The sequence below is a fragment of the Neolamprologus multifasciatus genome, chromosome 11, assembly GCF_963576455.1.
Source record: "Neolamprologus multifasciatus chromosome 11, fNeoMul1.2, whole genome shotgun sequence".
Classification (NCBI taxonomy): Eukaryota; Metazoa; Chordata; class Actinopteri; order Cichliformes; family Cichlidae; genus Neolamprologus; species Neolamprologus multifasciatus.
The window spans coordinates 5,068,673-5,089,794 of record NC_140449.1 but is presented as its reverse complement, the minus strand read 5'-3'; the positions used below and the strand labels follow the sequence as shown (position 1 = coordinate 5,089,794).

General features: G+C 41.1%; 1 protein-coding gene and 1 long non-coding RNA gene across 3 annotated transcripts in view; both read left to right on the top strand.

Annotated features, from left to right (window-relative positions):
* Positions 1-20,564, top strand: part of snrka (SNF related kinase a) — a 46,601-nt gene extending 26,037 nt beyond the window's left edge. For both annotated transcript variants that reach the window (XM_085178392.1, XM_085178391.1), the window contains exons 4-8: positions 8,024-8,236; positions 14,241-14,375; positions 17,805-18,003; positions 18,328-18,425; positions 18,754-20,564. In XM_085178392.1, the coding sequence (XP_085034518.1) occupies positions 8,024-8,236; positions 14,241-14,375; positions 17,805-18,003; positions 18,328-18,425; positions 18,754-19,900 (1,792 nt within the window). In that variant the 3' untranslated portion in view covers positions 19,901-20,564. The remainder of the gene's footprint in view (positions 1-8,023; positions 8,237-14,240; positions 14,376-17,804; positions 18,004-18,327; positions 18,426-18,753) is intronic.
* LOC146507658 (uncharacterized) lies at positions 8,243-14,071 on the top strand. Its single transcript, XR_014876993.1, has 2 exons — positions 8,243-10,168; positions 10,203-14,071. It is a non-coding gene; the product is annotated as an uncharacterized LOC146507658 (long non-coding RNA).
* Positions 20,565-21,122: the final 558 nt, after the last annotated feature.

Here is a 21,122-nt window from a genome sequence, read left to right as displayed (position 1 = left end):
GAGATGTGACTAGATTGAAATGCTAAGCTGAAGCAGCTGTGTACAATCTGATGGGCTTTGATTTAGAGGAGAAGAGCTGGTTGAGTCTCAGGGTTATATTTTTACAGTGTCAAACTGGTGAATTATCTGCCCGTGTCACAGTTTAGCATTTCTAAATGCTTCTTCCTTACATATTACATATTTTGTTTTTACAAACAATTCTGTCAAAATTGCCAGTGAGAATAGTAGCCATGCTGCTATGGAAGCAGCTGTTACTCGTGAATATAGTTGTAAACAACTAGTGTGGTTGATTATCGGTATAAGAAAATGAGAAGTAAAAGGGGGAAAAAGGGAAGAATCACATACACATTGTTGCAAACCTGATAAAAAGCTGAAGTAGCTGCTTTATTTCACCTTCAAAGAATCTTCCAAGTTTTGTTTGGATTGTTTTGAGTTCATTAATATTTGACAATTCACCATAGTTCTGTTCTAGTTTAAAGACGTTGTACACAAACTAAGCAACCTAGTGCTGTAAAATAAGTCTGCAGCTGTATTTCAATCACATTATTAAGACCATGATAACAAAAGACAGTATCAGATCATGTGTTACGTCATATTTAGAGCCACTCCAAACCCTTGAACTTACTCTGTAATATCATTTTGTAAAACAGAGTTAAGCTCAACTTCAGTGTTTTCACATGGGATTGTCGATTTTAAGAGTAGAAAAGGTGTGGAAAGTTACTCAAGCTGTTAGCTTTCTTAACAGCTTGTCAGACAACACATTAAGAAAACATTTATCTGTTCCTTTGTGCTGGAATTAAAAGAATGAAGTTTAGTCTCTTGGGTGAATATATGACTTCCCTTACCAACAGTTTCTGATGTAAGTGAGGACTACTGTCAAATAAAGGAACACAGGGAAGTTGTTTTTTTGACGGCGCAACTAGTATTTGCTTTCGAGACTGGCTTTTTGGCCATACTGATTAGTGATGGGTCGTTCGCGAACGAAATGGCTCTTAGAGCCGGTTCTTTGGAGTGAACGACGCGAGCCGGGTCCTTATTGGGAGCCGTGAGGTTTTTTTTTTTTTTTTTCTTCTTCTTCTTTCTCTCACCCTCTCTCTCGCCCTTTTTTCCGCTAAACTCCGCACACGCGGCCTGTACTTTGCGCTGGGCAGAGGGGGGAGGGGCGTTAGTTACACTCGCAGTAGCACAGGAACAGAGCCAGAGAGAAAGAGAGCGAGGGACAACAACGTCACATTAGAAAGGTATAGTAATCATCCACTATTTTTAGTTGCAGATGATAAAGGATTCAGAAATCATGCAGGCCCATATGACAGAATGTGCATCTTCTTTTTGTTTTAATATTTTAATTTATATTTAATTGTGTTGTGGTTTGCAGTGTTTTGTGTTGTTTCACGTTAAATTTGTTTAAAAGGAAAAAGCTGAAAATTTAAATAGTTAAAAGTTTAAAATGTAAATAGTTGTTCTTTGTATTATATGATTTATTTATTACATTTTATGTGGAGTGAATAAATAAAGTATATTTATGGTGGCCCTTAGAGACAAAGGAGTACAAACTCCAAAACACGTACAAACTCCAAAACACGTAAAAACTCAGAAGCACGTACAAACTCAGAATCACGTACAAAAGACAACAGAAGTGCTCCAGGATGCTAGGGCGCAGTGTTGAGCATTTGTTACCTAGTGGCTACACAAGCCAGGAAGTATCAACAACCGGATTTGGTGTGTGGTAATAACAGGTAAATGAATTTTTTTTTAAATTATTTGAATAAATATGAGTGCTTTTCTATAAATACACAAACAATACGCACATGCTTTCAATTGTGTAATTTAAGTGATCTAGGTAGCTCTGTTTTGGAAGTTCAGTTAACACTAGAAATGTGTTTTGGAGTTTGTATATGCTTTAGAGTTTGTACGTGCTTTGTCTCTAGGGGCCATATATAAACATAAATAAAACCACTTTTTTTACATTAGTAATTCCTTTTCTGCATAATTTTATATTATTGTTAATGATTAAATAATTAAAGCAACAAAACAACCTGAAGAGCCGGTTCGGAGCCGAAAGAGCCGGCTCTTTTTAGTGAGTCGAGCCGAAAGAGCCGGGTCTCTAAAAAGAGCCGGAAATCCCATCACTAATACTGATGTAATAACAAAAGTGGTTACTTTTTACTGTGCACTTGCACACTTATATAGATTAATAACATCTCTACCTTACAATAAGGGTCTACCTTACAATATAAAGCGCCTTGAGGCGACTGTTGTTGTGATTTGGCGCTGTATAAAAAAATTGAATTGAATAGAACCCATCTCAGATTGATGAGCATGTGCTTCTCGAAGGTCATTGCTGATATCTTTCCTAGTTGCCATTGTGTTAGCACACACCTGAATGCTCCAGACTTGCAGACTGTCAAAACTGCTTGTTTTTTTACTTCTCAGTCGTAAAAGGCTGATGAGGTATTGTTGTCCCCCTGCCGGGCAGGTGGGCAGACAACATGGACACCCAAGTTTGTGAATGCGATGACTAGAGAATGAAGTCACATAGGTGTTTCAAATTGATACCATAAGCGCATCTACTAAAAATCTTTGAAAACTTTGAATCTCAGTGACCTTGACCTCAGAAAATCTAGTCAATGTGGTAACAACTGTTTTTTTTTTTGTTTTTTTTTAGAAATGCTCACGCTTACTGATGATCTGCTAATGAAGTGTATTTGATTAGCAGCATAGAGCTGCTACTTACTGCTTCCACAGGAATTAAAAGTAGTAAGGGTGGACTTAGTTATTCACCCTTCTTTGGCATTTTGTCTTAATTGTTTTGGGTGAATATGTCATGTGGCATTGTTCACATGAAGTCGTATTTACGTCATTTTAAGACCTGCTTGGGACTAGATAATTTTTTTTAAATTATGTTGTGTTATGTAAACTTAAGTGAAAGAGGATCTACTTTCTTTTTACCATCACTGTTTTACTTTTGCGCCCTTAGTTCATATTTTCCTGTCTTTCCTGTTCTACTCTTTTACCTCTCTGACAACTTTCTGACCCCATTTTCCACTAGACAATGAATCAGCCACAGTGTACGAACTAACCTCTTTTAATTAAAGAGATTAGCATTGAAACAACATAGTTTCACTTGTGTCAGCTGCTTCCTAATCCCTTACATCTCTTAGTAGAATTCTTGTACTGAACAGTGATTCCAACTACACATGCTTGTTTCTGTCCTTTGTGATAACCAGTGTAAATCAGGTGCTGACAGTTTTGATAGGCATTTCTAACATTCATCCTGGATAAGAGCTCTCCTCCTCTCCTCACTACACACCTGTTCTGGCTTGCTTTGTGTGCCACCACGCTGGATCATCACAGGGCTCCACATTTTACTCTTTCCATTTTGTCTGTTTGTTTGGATGCACCTCTCTTTGTGCTCTCTATTCCCTGTTGACGCACCAAAATGCATTTACATGCCACAGTTAATTAATTATTCACCATCTCTCTTTTGCTATCCCTCCTCCTCCATCTGAGCTTTTGTTTGTTTTTGTAATCCTTAATTTTAGTTTCTTAGGATTACACTGAAAATGGTGCTTGTTTTATATGCCTACCATCCATAACGTCTGCCTGCTTCCCCCCATCAGCCTGCACAAACAAAGCTACTTGTAGTTCTGGTCTGTCTGATAGCTTAAGCTGAGAATGGCGATTGTGTGAGCTGCTGAGAAACCGAACGCTGTGTTTCTTGGGATGCTGATTGTTACTGTGTAAACTACATACAGATGATGCATCAGGATTGGTGTTTAGTCAGTTTGCTCCCTGTTGATTTCCTTTGTTTGAATCTGGAGGAGTGCTCAAAATATGCATGCATGCATATTTTGATGTTCATTTTTTTTCTCTCACAACCTTTTCCATGCATACACGTTTTTCTGACACATGGGTTTGTGGTATCTCTCACACACTCCTCCCCAGAGAATGTGGGGACTAGCTTTTATACACCACTGTAAGTGTGTATGTGTGAAATCTGTAGCAGGAGAAAGAGCAGGCAGCTTTGTGTGTCTGCAATACTACACAGCCTCTTTCTGTATAGGCCCCAAGGGAATGAGAGAAGGAGCAGGAGGCATGGGACAAGACAGCAATTTGTAGGGAAGTGCTGGTTAGAGCAACACATACAAGTTCAGGAGGTCAGATGTTGTTTTCTTATGCGGTAATCCCAGTGGACTGTGTGTTATTTGTAACGGTGTTGAAAGCACAATCTTCAAATGCATGAATGCTTAGGTTTGGGGCATGTTATGCAGTTTTAATGGGCCTTACACAGCAAGCACTTTTGAACTTTAAAACCATGCTCTTTACTTACAATGTTTAAGTAATTATGCATAAAAATCTAAAGATGATTGTATGAGATAACGTGAATGCAGCTCTTGGTCATCCATTTGAACTCCCTTCTTGCTCCTTTTAACCAAGTATTTTCAGATTGATTGCCCTTCATGAATATAAACCTGTTTGAAATTTGCCATGGTTAACATGAGCATCCACGATTGGCACAGTATATATTTGAAAGACAAAGTTTAATATGATACATTCATTCACAAAATTATCCCACTAGATGTGGCAGACGACCACTCAGTGTAAGGTTTATGCCACAGCTGCCACAGTACTGGTAATCATCAAAATGTTGATATCCAGGAATCTTCAGATTTATTGTTTTATAATAATTTTACAATAATTAAAAAAAATAGAACATATTATTATTGACATTGTTTTGGGTTAGGATGAAAAATGTAGTTATTTACTTCCGTTCCTCAGCAGAAAAGAAAACGTTTTAGTGTTTGAATGTTATGCTTGATTATTTCTGATGCGTTCTGGCCGGGTATAAAACAAACAGCATTTTCGTGTTGTCTTGTTCTGCTGTTGGATGTGTTTTTTAACCCAGTGTGTGTGCATGAACTGTTACTACTTTATAATGCACTGTTGCTTTCAGTGTATTGCATCTTTCTCCCGTCAACCGCTCCTGTTGCTGCTGCTGCTGCAGCTGGATTTGGTCTTCAGGCAGCCTTGCTCTGACTAATCCTCAGAATGACAGGAAGCAGAGCACTGCTGTGCCCAGCTTGTTAGCCTGTAGCCTCCACCACCATGGTCTGTTCATTCTTTGCTGCAAATAAACTTGGGAATTTGATAAAGTTGGGAAAATGATTTTAGTAAAGTCTGAATGAGATGAAGTGCACTGGCTGGGTTGCACAGTTCAGTCTGTGTGTGTCACAGAGTGTGTATGTGTGTGTGGATGTCATCAGCCTTATGTCACCCCTTGTTGTGAGTCAAGAATCTAAAAGTTCAAGTCATGTTATGCTCGCTACTTGTACTCAGTTTGTGTTCTGTCATTCTTCTCCAACTACAACATTGCTGCTGTTTCTCTGAGCATTATTTTCACAGCTTTTGTTCCTTAGTTTCCATGGCATTTTTGTTCTTTCCCAAAAAACAGACACTCAGACTGCTCTTAGAAGGCCAAGCTCTGAAGTGGTGCCCCCCACTGCAGCTCAGTTCAGGGTTATAAAGGGCGTTCATACAGGAAGTTTCTGTTGTCACCAGAAACTTAGTAAGTCAATGACATCAAGCAAGTTCAAGGGATGACAGGTGAACTAACTACTGGCAGTGGGCACTGAGTTCAATTTTTCTCATCCTTGATGCAAATGAATGAAGCAACTAATGATAAAAACAAGGGATACCATGAAGTGATATGAGGGGAGGTTGTGAATACATTAGGGGGTTACCTTGCTAACTGGAGCCTGAAATGAGCACTAGTGACCAACATCCAGCTACAAAGTGATGTTTAATGAATGAATTGGTGAGAGTGGCAGATGTACTCTGACCCAGTTAATCAGGAAGTGTGCATGTAGTCTGAAGGTGCTACACAGCATTACAAACTCACATCTACATCTTGCAACTGTGTACTGTCATCAGGAAGCAGCATCAAGAATGTGGGATACTGTTGTCCAGGTGCTGTTGATATTCCACAGAGGAGACAAAATTGGAAACATAATTTCTTTGTAATAAAGTGAATGTTAAAAACAATGAAACAGTTAACTGCATTCATTGTCTTTGCTTCTTCCTCTTTGTGGTGAACTTCACGGTTGCTCTCTTTCCTGTTTCAGCTAACGCTTCACTAGTCTGCTTTCTGCCTATGCACAGCATTGATTTCCACGGTGAGGCATTTGGACGGCATACAGATGTGTCTATACATCCTGTACAACGAGTGAATTCCCAGAACCGCTTTCTTTGTTTAGCCAAAAAACTTGCTATGGGACACTAATGTGTGTGTGTGGGGGGGGGATATATATTTTATGTGTATATATATATACACACACACACACACACACACACACACACACACACACACACACACACACACACACACACACACACACACACACACACAGGGTGGGCCATTTATATGGATACACCGTAATAACATGTGAATGGTTGGTGATATTAAAGTCCTGTTTGTGGCACATTAGTATATGTGAGGGGGCAAACTCCTCAAGATGGGTGGTGATCATGGTGGCCATTTAGAAGTCGGCCATCTTGGATACAACTTTTGTTTTTTCAATAGGAAGAGGGCCATGTGACACATCAAACTTATTGGTAATGTCACAAGAAAAACAATGGTGTGCTTGGATTCAACGTAACTTTATTCTTTCATGAGTTATTTACAAGTTTCCCTTTGTTCATAGCCACTGACATGTCGAAGAGGTTAACACGTGAGGTTATATAGATAGATAGATAGATACACACATACACAGATCATCTGTAATCCTTCTTTTCTCTTTTTGTTTATATGTATGAAGGAAAAACTGTTAATAAGGAGGCATTGTTTAAAAGAGCTTGAAGACAACCATCTGGTGTTCTACACCAGTGCAGACGTTGTGCTGAACATTATTAGACATCACCCTAAAATGTGTGTGGGAATTTCCTTCATTATAAGGGTTGTATTTGTAGGAATCTATTAAATTATGCACAGTAACCACAATCCCACACTGAAATTCAAGCTCTCTGTATTAATGTTAGTCATCTCACTAGATTGCAAATCCCACCTAATCCTGTTAAATTGCAATCTCAGCTTTCAAGAGTGTCATTTGTGTGGAATTTAAGCTGCCAGCTGACCAGCTGTAGTTTGACATACCCAGCTCATTCAAAGCAAATCTCAAACACAGTCTGTCACTCTACATCATCTGCTCCTCCTCTCCACACAGAGCATCACATTACTGACGCAGGCTAAACTGTACTGAGACAACCAGTGCTGAACCCCGCAAGAATGAAGTGTCCAGCCACAGTGCTGCTGGCACTTCTACAAAACGTCTTGTAACAACAAATAAATCTAAAACAAACTTAAGAAAAAACACCACCAAAATTGAATGTTGTGGCGTTCTTAACACTAAACAAAGCACAACGCTTGTTCTAATAGGTAACCTAGCACACAAGGGACAGGTGGAGTTCAGCACGCAGATGGGTCCAATATGATCCGGCAGCATCTGTATCTAATCACATAAAACAGCCACTGAGAGACGTGGAATTCTGGCCCAATAGCAGCTCCTGATACAGTTTAATTTTTCCCCCATTTTCTATTTTTTTTTTTATTTCTTACTTTGTTTCACAAAAAAGAATTACGTAAAACTGAACAATTTTAAAGTCTTTCACTTCTATTTATAAACATTTAACATATGCAGAATGAATGTGTCACATTAATAATTAGCTACTCACATTGATAAACCTTCACAACAGGGACCTGGCTAGTGCCAAGAAAGGGCTGGAGATGGATGCGCAGGAGCCAGACCTTCCAAAAAAGAGCAAAGAGTGTGCCCACTGTGGGTGAATTGTGTAAATGTACCTAGGTGGTTCACTCAGAGAAAGTCTGTGTGGGAAACTTTAGGTGTTACAATTTGAAACTGTTAATATTCAACTCGTCAGAGACCACGTAAGCCATACTTAAAGTGATACTTTAACTGGATTTGATTTAAGTGTGTTTTCCCCTCTCTCCTTTTCTCATTTTCCTCAGTCTGATAGACCGCATGCTTCAGAGGGATCCCAAACAACGAGCCTCCCTGGAGGAGATTGAGAGCCATGCCTGGCTGCAGGGGGTGGACCCATCCCCAGCCACCAAGTATAGCACTCCCCTGGTCTCTCACAAAAACCTGTCAGAGGAGGAACATAACAGCATCATCCAGCGCATGGTGCTGGGAGACATTGCAGATCGGGAGACCATAGTCGAGTAAGTTGTGCTTCAGCTTTTTCTCTGGTGTTTGCACAGTGAAACCACAACAGATCCAGGGTGATGTAATCACATTTTTATAGGGTGTTCTCTGCTCTTAGTGATCACTCAGAGCACAAGTCATTGGAGTCAACTTTAAAGATTTTACTGATGAGCATTTGTAGATGGGGGAGCTGTTTGCCTTTTTAGAACCTCTTTTTATAAAATGCTGTTCAGTGAAGCCATAAATGTTTTGGCTGCACTTCATTTTAAAAGTAGGCGATTAAGGGGAAATTGTCTCTCACTTCAAAACTGATATCATTTGCAAACTCATCAGGAAACCTTATTTGAAATGGAACTCATTAGACCAACACAAGCATCATCAGTGCCGATTGATGCCTTTTTATTTTTGAGGAGGGGGTCAATGGACAGATTAGCCTATAACTTTTGAAACTTTAATAAAAATGACACCAACGGCACTAAGCAGTCACAACATTTTTCTGCCATTGTGAAACCTGTTTCACTTTAATGTACAATTGTACAAGGAGCCAACTAACGCAGCACGCATCAGCACAAAGCCCAGAGCATCCTGACAGATGTTTAACTCAAAGAAGCATCAGCTCGTTACCTTCCAGCCCTCAGAGAAGCCTGGTGTGCTTACATACTGAGAAGCAGAACGTAAGAGGAATTAAACAGAACAGCTGTTGATTTCAGAGTCAGGATTTCAAGTTCACACTTGTTTCTGACAAACTTGAAGTTCACTGCTACCTTCTGCTGTGAAGATACTACCTGTGGTGTGATAGAGTAAAGAAGAATATCTCTGTATGTGTGGGGATGCTAGCCTTTGAAGACAAAGAGGCATTGAGAGTTTTTTTTGTTGTTGTTGTTGATTTAAAGTTGTATATAAATGAAGACCTTGCCAGCAGAGTTCCACACAGTTATGATGAAGCTTATCAGCAACGGTTAGGTTTCTAAGTATGTGGAGATGTTCCAAAACATGCAAATGGACTGGCATATTTATAAGACTTTTCTAGACTAATTGACAATTCAAAGTATTTTAAACCACAAGTCACATTTATTCATGCATGCATAAAGTGTTTTATTCTATATTTCACACCCACAGGTGCTTTAGTACCAGTTAACCAACTGCATGTCTTTGCACTGTGGGAGGAAACTGGAATACCTGGAAGGGTCCGTCGCAGGCACAGGGATATCTGTAAACACCGCATAAAAGTAACCCAGCAGGGGTCAAACCCCTGGGTAATACAGTGCTGGGTGATACAGTGTTAATTCATACTGGTGCTAGTTTTAATAGCTTTCTACTGTGTAAAGTTGAGCCCTGAGCGTTACATACGTTAGCAGGAAACAGATCATATTTTGGTGGTACCCAAATGCAACATCAGTGTTTCGACTTTTCTCTATGCCAGGGATGGGGAACTCCAGGCCTCAAGGGCTGGTGTCCTGCAGGTTTTAGATATCACCCTGGGTCAACACGCCTGAATCAAATGGTTAGTTCATTACCAGGCCTCTGGGGAACTTCAAGACATGTTGAGGAGGTAATTTAGCCGTTTAAATCAGCTATGTTGGATCAAGGACGCATCTGAAACCTGCAGGATGGAGTTCCCCCACCCCTGCTCTATTCAATACTGAGTTATTGAAGCGCTGTCAGATCAAGTTCTTTGTTTCTATGAAAGCTGCAAATATTTTCTGTGTTTGTAGGGAGCATTGATTTCTGATGGATGTGTTGTCAGTGTGTGTGATGTTGTTACTGCAATTAGGCTTTAATCCACACCCTCCACTCTCCTCTTTCATGAGTTTCATGCAGCATCAATCTGCTGCATGAATCTTCTAAATCTAAACACACAGTGAAAGCGACATGGTGATCAGGCAAAAATTGAATGATATTCTATGAGTGCAAGGGACTACGGGCGAAATGACTGCAGGCAACATGAAGTGGGTGGGACCTGAGATAAATTTGAAAGTGAAGAATACTGTTGACTGACATCATTTGGATAGTAACCTAGGCAACCGGAGTGTGGAATGTCGACAAGTGACCTGCCATTAGCTTCAAAGCGATGTGTGACAAATAAACGGCTTCTAATGTGGAGCACCGCTTTAACAAGTGTGTTCATTCAGTAACAGCCCTGACAACAAGATTTGAATAACCTATAATACACTCGATTTAAAAAAGAGTAGATGCAGCACATTTATTAACAGAAATAGCCAGAGGAAATTACTATTTATTTATTTATTTTTATAAATTAATGCTGCAGTTAATGTAGTGTTATCAGTCTGCTTTAACACTGATAAGGTGCAGACAGATATTGGCTTAGGTGCATCTTTGCACACTGAGTAATGAGAGATGCTGTAGATGTAAGTGGTAGGTTAAAACAGAAGGGAAAACCTTCTAACGGGAAGAGCAGTGGAGGAGCCAAGGAAGTAGAAAATATAAACTCGCGTTGTTAAAACTATAATTTATTTACAAGAAAACACTAAAATACTCTGGCCAGACAGAGCATGAAATTAAAAACATTAAAACAATACAGCTAAAATCCAATGGCCTCAGCCACGAAGATAAAGTCCAATAAAAGTCCAAACGGTGCAGAAACCGGCGGCATCGTCACCGTCCTGTCTGCCTCTTCGTTCTGATGACAACTAAAAGGAGAGAGGGGCAGCAGCAGTCACCATTCTTTGATTCCACCGGAGATTCGTCCTACATGGGACTGATCGGGACTTACCCCGGATGGGCAGAGCTCCGAACTCTGCCCGCCACTTTGCTGTGCTTCACACGCATAGCCATGGTCTCGCCGTCTCAGGGACATAAGGCGCCATCCCGCTGCCTCTCAATCCCCTGCCATGGGCCTCTCTCAACGAGGAGCTAGCTCCCCTCAGCACCAACACAGACCGCTCTGCTCATCCCCGATCACTCTCTCCAATGCGCAGTCGTCTGCGATCTCCAGTCCCGTTCTCCTTTGCCGCACGCCCCGGCAGCTGCCTGTAGCCGGGCCTCCGTGCTGCTCTGAGCCCGGTTACCACGCCATGTTTCTCCTGATGTTTCTCACGCTCTCTCTCCCTATTATTGAATAGCTGTGGCGAACCCTGATTGGTCCCAGGTGTGTCAGATTAATCATCAGGAGGGGCGGTGGAATGGGCATCCCCCCCGGAACAAATCACATATCAAAACAAAGGAGCATGCAATAACACCACAAAAATAAAACACTACACGCTAATAAAAAATAAAACACAGCACTACATGCAAGGAAATAAAAACACCAAGTTAAACTTGTCCATTCCACCCTGTGACATCTTTACAGTGTACTGCAAGTCTACAGTGTAGGCAAAGCTATAGCATAAGCCTAGCTTTTAAGCTGAACCTTAGGCTGTATCCTGATGTGCACAGTATAAATCACAACAATACAGACCTTAGTGGGTGTGATTGCTCTGTTTGATTGTAATATGTACTGTATATTGATTAGCACCATGAGAAAACGTAATGTAAGTGTATATTTATGTCTAACTTGTTCACCAAGCTTGTGCAAATTCTGATGCTGTAGACATGGGCTCTTTTTCTCGTTTTAACCACGATTCTAAAGACTTCTCTCCTTCTTTGGTGTCAGTAAAAGGATTGGTTGTTCAAGGTTTATTAGTTCCAAGTCCGACATGTACATGAACTTAATTTTTGTGGTGAACTGTAGATAAAGCTAGACAGGGAGAGACACTGTACAACCTGTACCAGCAAAAGCATGGAATCACACTCATGTCATTCACACACAGCAAAGAGTGATCTGGCTTACAGTAATCCACATCAAAGAACAAAGCAGGCTGATACCCATTGAATACATAAAACCATTCTAAAATATATGTACTTCTTTAAACATTTTCCTGTTGTTTTGAGCTGCTTTGTGTGAAATTAAAATTAGTTCAATATAGTTCTGTAGAAGTTGACCACATGAGGGGAAGCTGTTACTGTTGTAACGGCAGTGTCACTGGCTAATGATATCTCAGTGATGTTGTTACCAAATGCACTGCACTGTGTTTCAGAAGCAACTCTTTGTGTTTCGTGTCCCTTTTCAAAAATTCCACACCCATCAACTGCACTGCACACAGTATATGAGGAATAGGGATGGGTACCGGTATCCGGTGCCATGATGGCACCGGTTCTGACATAAACGGTAGTAACCAGACCGAAAAGCAGCGCACATTTCGGTGCTTTATTTCGGTGCTTTTTTTTCCTGAGATTTGATACACTTTAGATTCTAGCCAATCATTTTACATTTCCGAGGATAGTAGGCGGGCCCAGGTACGTACGTTCTTTTAGAGCAGAGATACAGGTTAAAAACGCCCAAGGTGAAGCGGTCAAAGTCTGGCTGTACTTCACAGCAAAAGATGCAAACTCAGCAGCCTGCAACAAGTGCTTTAGGCTGATACTGTGATACTGTCAAAGGAGGTAACACTTCAAATCCGATGAAACACCTGGCGAATGCGCCGTATTTGATAGCTTGCTGTGAGACCTCACACAGAGCGCATCTACTGTGGGTGTGGTGCCTGTTATCGGACCGGAGTTAGCAACAAAAAACAAAAACCCCTAGCCCTGCCAGTGTAGCAGAAATGATGAGGATGATGATGCAGCAGCAGCCGTTCTTCTCTGCGTGAGTAGCTTAATGTTGTTCGTGTGTAATTTACGTTGAGTAGGCTAACCACGTTATTACATTAATGCATATAAGGTGAACTAGCAAACACCGTCGTAGTTACATGCGGCTGTCTTCTTGTTTGATGGCAGATACTCCCTTCACCCTGGCCAAAAAGGCTAAAATGACCAAAGAAAAAGTGGAAAACAGTTAAACATGAGAGGTTTTTGGACAAAGTTTGTGTTTTTCCATTGTTTAAGCACTGCTTCCAGCCAAGAGTGATACCATATATGCCCCATAGCTGCAGAAAAGGCTAAAATTGTTATCTTTTTACAAAAAAAACAGCTGAACATGAGAGGTTTTTGGACCAATTTTGTGTTCTCCATTCTTTAAGCACCGGTTTGAGCACCGTTTAAGCACCGGCACCGTTTCAAAAGTACCGGTTTGGCACTGGTATCGGATAAAACCTAAACGATACCCATCCCTAACGAGGAAGGGAAGAAATGAGACACAGGAAAGTCATAGTGTACCAACAAGTTTCAAAGACCCTTTATAGAATACATGGCCCATTTATGAAATTATGCAATGGGCAGAACAAAACCAATTCATATACTCTCATGTCATAGATGCGCACCTTGTGCATTCCCAGGATTACTCTGATAACATTGCCTGTTTTAGTGTCTGGTTGTGAATCTCAAAGATCGTTCTGCTGTCAGAGGTGCAGTGTAAATGTAGAGAACTCATTCCTCTGAGCCAGCGTCATCGTCAAACTCATTTTACAGTAAGGGCCTCACACAGCACACCTTTTAATTAAGTGGGCTGGATTAGTGAAACTCCTTCTATCAGCGTAAGGACATTCAATTACACATTTAACACCTAAAATATATATGCTCCATAATCGTCTGTGTTGTGTCTGTGGAAAGTGCAGCACTGTCAGGGGACTTTGTGATCTTTGCAGCACAATTGTCGAGTTCACTGTCTGGCAATGACAGGGAAAAACTGGATTTTCTTTTTTGAAATTGCACTTATGTGTCTCAGTGTATTTCAGGATGTTTGTAAATGGATCACCTGTAACTTCTTTTATCTGGTAAATGCTTAGAGAAGCATGTTTCACTTGGTCTTTTGGTTTCAGCTTTCAGAAAACTTTGGCTAAAGCCCAAGTGAATATTTTCAGAATGCACTTCCTTACACTTTACACATGCAAGCAAAACTATGTTCAGTGGGTTTTTTTTAAATATACATTGTTATGTGGTGGTTTTACTGGTTCAAATTGCTTGAGATGAAGTTAGATTGTATGTAGCCCAAGAGCTAAAATGAGTTCTCAACTCTGTCCCTTTTTTTAAAATCCAACATGCTGTCTACTTTATATGGTCCTAAAGTGTGATTTGTTGTTTCAGAGCCCTAGAGACCAACAAATACAACCACATCACAGCTACATACTACCTGCTAGCAGAAAGAATCCTGAGGGAGAAGCAGGAGAAGGATGTGCAGACCCGCTCCTCAAGTCCCAGCAACATCAAGGCACACTTCAGGTAAAGAGCAGCAAAAAACTCAAACACTCCTAAAGAAAGGAAATTACCCTTCTCATGCGTGCACAAAAATTCAGATATTTTAGCAAACTAGTCGAGAGCGTAAGTAACAAAATATCACTGCTTGTGGTCATAATGAGGTCTGAGTCACGGTATGAGCCCAGAAGAGGGCAGCTGACCTACAGTATCTCTCAGCTGCCTCACACGGCAACCTGTCTGACTCCACTTTGCAGGGCTCAGCACAATTACTTAAGACTAGATCTCTAAAGGTTTCATTTCCATTTCTGGGTTCACTGAGCCTCCACCTGCTGAGCTCAGGGGAGACGGTGCAGAGGAGATGGTCTGAGTCATTAGCATATTCTCCAACCTTTTAAAGTTCACCCTTTGTCTTGATGTTTCCATTACTGCAATTTTTTTCTAATTCTAAAGTGAAAAATGGGAGCAAGGCTCCCATCCAGCTAGCTGTCATATCACTAAAAACTGAGAACATATCCTGGTTCATGCTTTAGCTGTCCCAAGTATTTTCTCTTTGTTGCCTTGCCAACATTCTTCCTTTGGTTATAAAAGGAAGAGAGACAAAGGAGAGGAACAAATAAGGAAGAGAAGAGTGAGGAGGCTTCAGCGGGACTGCTGTGGTTGTAAAACTCCCTGCACATTCCCCTCTCCAGTTTTCTGTGAAATGCTCAGTGGAGTTGTGTTCAGTGAAGGAGAGGCGAGGCAGAGGAACGCAGCATAGAGACAAAAGTGGACGAAAGACAGGCAAACTTGCGGTTCCAAGTATAATTATAACATAACATAGACTATATCGATATAAACGATATTGTCACATCTCTTATCTCGTATAAAAGTATATCCATATATTTATTATCCTGTCTTCCTTCTCTCACCCCAACCGGTCGCAGCAGATGGCCCCGCCCCTCCCTGAGCCTGGTTCTGCCGGAGGTTTCTTCCTGTTAAAAGGGAGTTTTTCCTTCCCACTGTCGCCAAAGTGCTTGCTCATAGGGGGTCATATGATTGTTGGGGTTTTCTCTGTATCTATGAAGCGCCTTGAGGCGACTTTTGTTGTGATTTGGCGCTATATAAATAAAATTGAATTGAATTGAATTTAAAAACTCGATATATCGCCCAGTCCTAGAGTCTAGCTCACTTTTGGACCCAGTCTCAAGTGGCCATTAAAAGAATTACAGTTGTTAGAAGTTTGATCGTGTTGTTCTTGAGTAAATGCTACACTTGTGTACACCCTTAAACATAGTTCAGATCAAGAAGGAAGCATACACATCGTATCTTTTGCTTATCAGAGTGGTTTTCTGCCAGAGACATAGAAATGATCCAGGTCCTGTACGCTTGTTTGTGAAGAAGAATTGAGCTGCATTTTGAGCTATGGGTGACATGGAGATGATGTAAAAACACAGATTTGAAATTACTTTCTTAATAGAGACACTTCATGGGATAAACTGTATAACAGATTGCATACTGAATACTGACTGTTCTTTGATTTGAAACACTCTATAAAATATATTTGGTGTTACTCGGATAACATGAGCTTTAGTTACAACTGTATTATTGCCAAAATCTGTCTTAGTTTACTAAGAATATTCTAATTTTCACTGGCTGACATTCACAGGTCCCTGCATCACTGACTAATCTGCTTTACAAGCTTCTTTTTTTTTCTTCCACATACAGACTGTGTTTCATCAGTGCATTATTCATTATACCACTGAATAGAGAGGCCGTGGTTTAGCTAACAATGAAAAAAGATACAGTGTGGCCTTTGTGGCAGCTCTATTAGAGGATGGTAAAATAAATAAAGCACAGTAATGACCTGTAATTGGATTTGTCAACCTGATTTGAAAAGAAAAGCCATGATTTCCATAAAACATTTTGCAAAATCAGTTATCACTCATCCATTTATCTACAGACACAAGCTAATTTCAGCCTCGCTTTCTATTTAAAATCCTTTATTTATCAATCCTTAACTTTTCGGGGGGGGAGGGGGCTGATTATTTTGAATGATTCTTTTGATTTAGTCAGTCTACTTGTTCTAGACTCCAGGAAGGTAATCCCACTTTGTGTTTGTGTGCACGCTCGTCCATAACAGAGAAAGTGGAGCCACATCCAAATGTTTACCACATCAATTTATAGTAACTTAAAAGGAACAGATGTCATATAACAGAGTGTAGCTTTAATAAATATAGCTGCTATAGAGTCAGACCAAAATAAAGTTCATCAGTCAGTTAATCAATAAAGAATTTAATGCTCTCTTCAGCCAAACTGTACTTCAGGTCAAGGTCACATTTCTTGTTTTACGGTCAATAACCTGTGAATTGTGATGGATCATGAACCAGATGATCTAGTCTGGCGGCTACAAATAGTGATGAACATTTTGATCAAAACATTGGACACTGTTTATAGTTAAAGTTATAAAGATGCTCATAGCTCCAAACCCTAAGCCCTCACTGTTAATTACCTACGTACAGTTGGATACTGCTGAAAGTGATTGCACTGGATGAACAAAAAAGCACCCTGCATCATATGTCTCCAGTTAAAATCTCTTCCCACTTATATACTGTAATGATATTATTTACTAGGGGTGGGGGAAAAAATCGATACTGTGTAGTATCGTGATATTTTGTTTGCTAATAATGTATCGATACAGGGACAGCAGAAATCGATATTTTGTTACAAAAAAGGTTTTTGTGCTCTGACTTCAGAGCATGTTGATCCTTTTTCTGAGCAAGAATCCTGACATTCCTTCACTGTCCAAATGTGTTTCACTTTTTTTTTATGGCAGCAATAAACATGACAGTTTACTTATTTTAATTTAAGACATGTTTTATTTAGTTTAGTTATTAAGTTTAAAACTTTTTTATTTAATGTAAAATTATATTTTGTTTTAATTTACTTTCAAATTCTTCAGTTGCTGAAGGGGCTGCATAGTTTTCATAAATTGCATAGTTCAGAATAGCTATAATTGTACCAGATGGTTGATTCAGTTAAGTTGGACTAGACTGTAATACAAACCGTTCAGTTTGTCAACAATAAAACTGAAATGAGAGAAAGACTGAGTGTGAGACTTTGATATTAGATAAAATGAATATTGATAAAGTTTACCTTTATGTACAGAATCTGAATATCGCAAAATATTTTTTAAAAATTGCAATAATATCGTATCGTGCGTTAAGTATTGTGATAATATCGTATCGTGGGATGTATGGTGATTCCCACCTCTATTATTTACTCAGTTTATCATTTTGAAGTCATGAGTGTAATCCCTGTGTTGTCCCTGTCTTCTCTAGTTGTCTATATTTGAGTGATCTATTCTGTATAAATAACTATCCAAGTCACTTGAGGAGAGTATAAATTGACTATAAAGTCTTTTGAAGATCAAAGAAAACGTATCAACTGATGCAATCCTTTTTCTTATCTCTACAGGCAGTCCTGGCCCACCAGAGTGGATATGCACCAGGATATTGAGGACAGTTTAGCAGCTTCATCCATCTCTCACGCAGGAGGCCCTCAGTCCCCTGCTCGCAGTGCTGAGAACCTGCTCAATGGACATCGCTCTAAAGCCATGATGGAGCTGGGCAGACGGGAAGAGAGCACGGTGACTGACTCTACGGGGTCGGCACAGGTACACTCATCATCATCCCTTGTCTGTATCAAATGAAGCTTTTTTAAATACATGAAATGCAGTGCTAGTAGGACCATCTGAGAGTAAATAGGATTGTTATTGCCTCTGTAGTAAGTTGTTCTGTTTGTGTGTGTGGTTCTTTTCTGGGTCCTCAAACTTTACACATGGGTAAAGCCTAAAGGCAGGGACAGCAGCAGTGAGAGTCATTTTCAGAACAGAGCACACTTCGCAGCTACTTTCTTACTTTCAGTTGTAAACAGTGCAGCTGATCATACTTGCACCCTGTTTTAATGCCCATGCTCTTGTATTTTCTTCTTGCCTCAGGGAGCGTGTGCTGCTGCTTCAGGTCCTGCTCCCGGCACCATCAGGACTCCCACTCCCTCCACCTCAGCAGCAGCTAAGCAGCGAACCTGCCTGTTCAGGTCTGATCTCTGGACTCAGTATTTTGTGTCCTCAGTATCCCTAAAACTGAAAGCAGAACAATAAGTTGTAATCTATTTCAATGAGTGCATTTCGTAGCTTTTTAAATGTTCAAGCTAAATTTTTGTTCAATATTTTTCAACTTTTATTCAGAAACTAGACAAAATGAGACATCTGAAAATGGCGTCTGTAATAGTCCCGTCCTCCCTGTAGTCTAACAGAGCAAATGATCCATCGAGCAACTGATGATAAAACAGAGGATCGAGTTTTCTGTCATTGCTTTGTGGTTGTATTCTAATGTCAACTCAGTCCTGTCTGATTGTTTGGCAGAGTGGAAGAGGATGAAGAGGAGGAGGAAGAGCAGGACCCGTCTCCCCTACCAAGTCAGGTGATCCTGCGGCGGAAGCCCCCCTCCATCACCAACCGCCTTACGTCCAGGAAAAGTGCCCCAGTGCTCAACCAGATCTTTGAAGAGGAGGGAGAGTCCGACGATGACTTCGACATGGACGAGGGTCTGCCGCCCAAACTCAGCCGTCTCAAAATGAACATGGCCGGGAACGCCGGCACTCTGAGCTCGTCGTCGTCCCCGGGATCCACGCAGAAGCGCTATCATCGGCGCAAGAGTCAGGGAAGGGGATCGTCATGCTCGAGCTCTGAGACGAGCGATGATGACTCCGAGAGCCACCGGAGGCGCCTGGATAAAGACTCAGGCTTCAGCTACAGCTGGAACAGGAGAGACAGCAGTGAAGGGCCACCTGGCAGCGAGGGGGGGAACGGTGGAGGCAGCAGCTCAGGGCAGGGGAAGCCCCCCACTGAGGGAGGAGGGTCCTCTGGCCCAGACAGGGGGAGTCCTGGAGCGGGAGGTAACGGAGGAGGACAGAGTGGCAGTGGAGGAGGGGGGAGTGGGGGAGGAGGAGGGGGTAATAAAGGACAAGACAGCCCTTCCAGTTGTTGTAACAACAGTAGCACTACTAACCCGTCCCTTGGCTCTCAGCCCCGGGCCTCGCGCACTGCAAGCCGCAGCGCTGAGCTGGTGGAGAGTCTCAAGCTGATGAGCTTGTGCCTCAGCTCACAGCTGCAGCACCACCACGCTGGGAGAGGTGGTCGAGGGGGTGGGGGGAAATTCATCATAGACCCCCATAGCCTCTCAGGAGGGAGTGTGAAAATCCAGGAGAAGTCCACCTGGAGGATGTGCATCGGGTCCACCGGGAGCCTGGACACCATCACCCTCCCCACCACCACTATCACCGGCCTGCCTCGCACCCATGCCCCACAACACCATCACAACCGCAAAACGGTGCCGCACGGCGGCCCGGGTGGCAGGAACACTCATGGCAACCTGAGCACCCTGAAGAACAGCGTGATTCAACTACCTCTGTGCGAGAAGACGATCTCTGTCAACATCCAGCGAGGTGGAGGCTCCAGGGACGGCCTGCTCTGTACCTCAGCTCCAGCCAGCTGCTGCCAGGTCATCTGAAGCTCGCTGACACCCTGTGGACCATGACCCACCGACACCAAGTTTTCTCAGTCACTCTTCCCCTCCTGCTTCAGGTAGTTTCTTTGAACACTACTCTGCTTTTGAACCTTCCTGTCTAGTTTGCTGTAGCAGGTAGCTGAGCTCCCACAACCACCTGCCTCTCAGCTCACCACCTCTCCTGTCACTTTTTGTCCCGTGCCCTGCTCCCTACCAATCGTTGGTGGTTATAAATGTCTATTAGTGTTTTTATGTTTTTCATTATATTCTTGTTTTATGTGTCCTGACTGCACTTTGACATTCTAAATGATTTGTATTAGAGCATTTAAAATAAGGAGGCTCGCATTTAAAGTGGACCTGTTCTGCTCATTTCCAGCTTTGTGGTTTTTATTCGTGGATTCTATTAGAGCGGCTTTGTATGAGTCACTGTTTAAAATAATAATTACTTATCCTTTTTGATTTTAATAATTTTAATTTAGTTCACCTTCTGTCTGAAACAGTGTAAAATAAGCTTCGGTACTGTTTCACGTAACAGCGCCTTTATGAGAAAAGAAGGAAAAGCAGAATAGGTCCACTTAAAGAGCAGAGCATTAGGGCCACTGTGAAAAGCATTTTGAGAAGTATTTATTGGAGTGTAAATTTAAAAAAAAAAAAAAAAGAGGAAAAATACCACGAGGTAAAATTGTAATTTTACAAACATGTACATATAAAAGTTGTAACTGTATGACAAAGTTGGGAAGAAAAAGTGATTGTACTCTGAGATAAAGTTTACATTTTCTAGGAGAAGGTCATTATTATAATTCTTATATTCCTGAAAACATATTACAAAATCTTTCACTTTGTCAAACAAAGAATGAAAGATGGTTGATATAGACAAATATGAGTTTCTTAACATTTTTGGCTCACTATTTCTAACAAAAATCCACAATAATATCAGAAATAGGTGATAATAAATATCAGCTGGAGCTGTTAAGAAGTAATACTAACAGATGGGTAAATGCAACAAGGAAATAACCTATTTACAGTCAGCATGCAGCAAATGTACAGGTGCTAAAACAAACTTGTATACATTTGATTCATCCACTGTGACAAGAAGGTAAATCATTCTTTACAAAGGTCTTAAATAACTGATGTGCAGTTTAGTTTAGTCTGGAAGTCAGAAAGTTTGAGTGGCGTTGCAGCTTTCAGGAAGATGTTCTTGGAAAACGTGCTGCTTTTACACAAC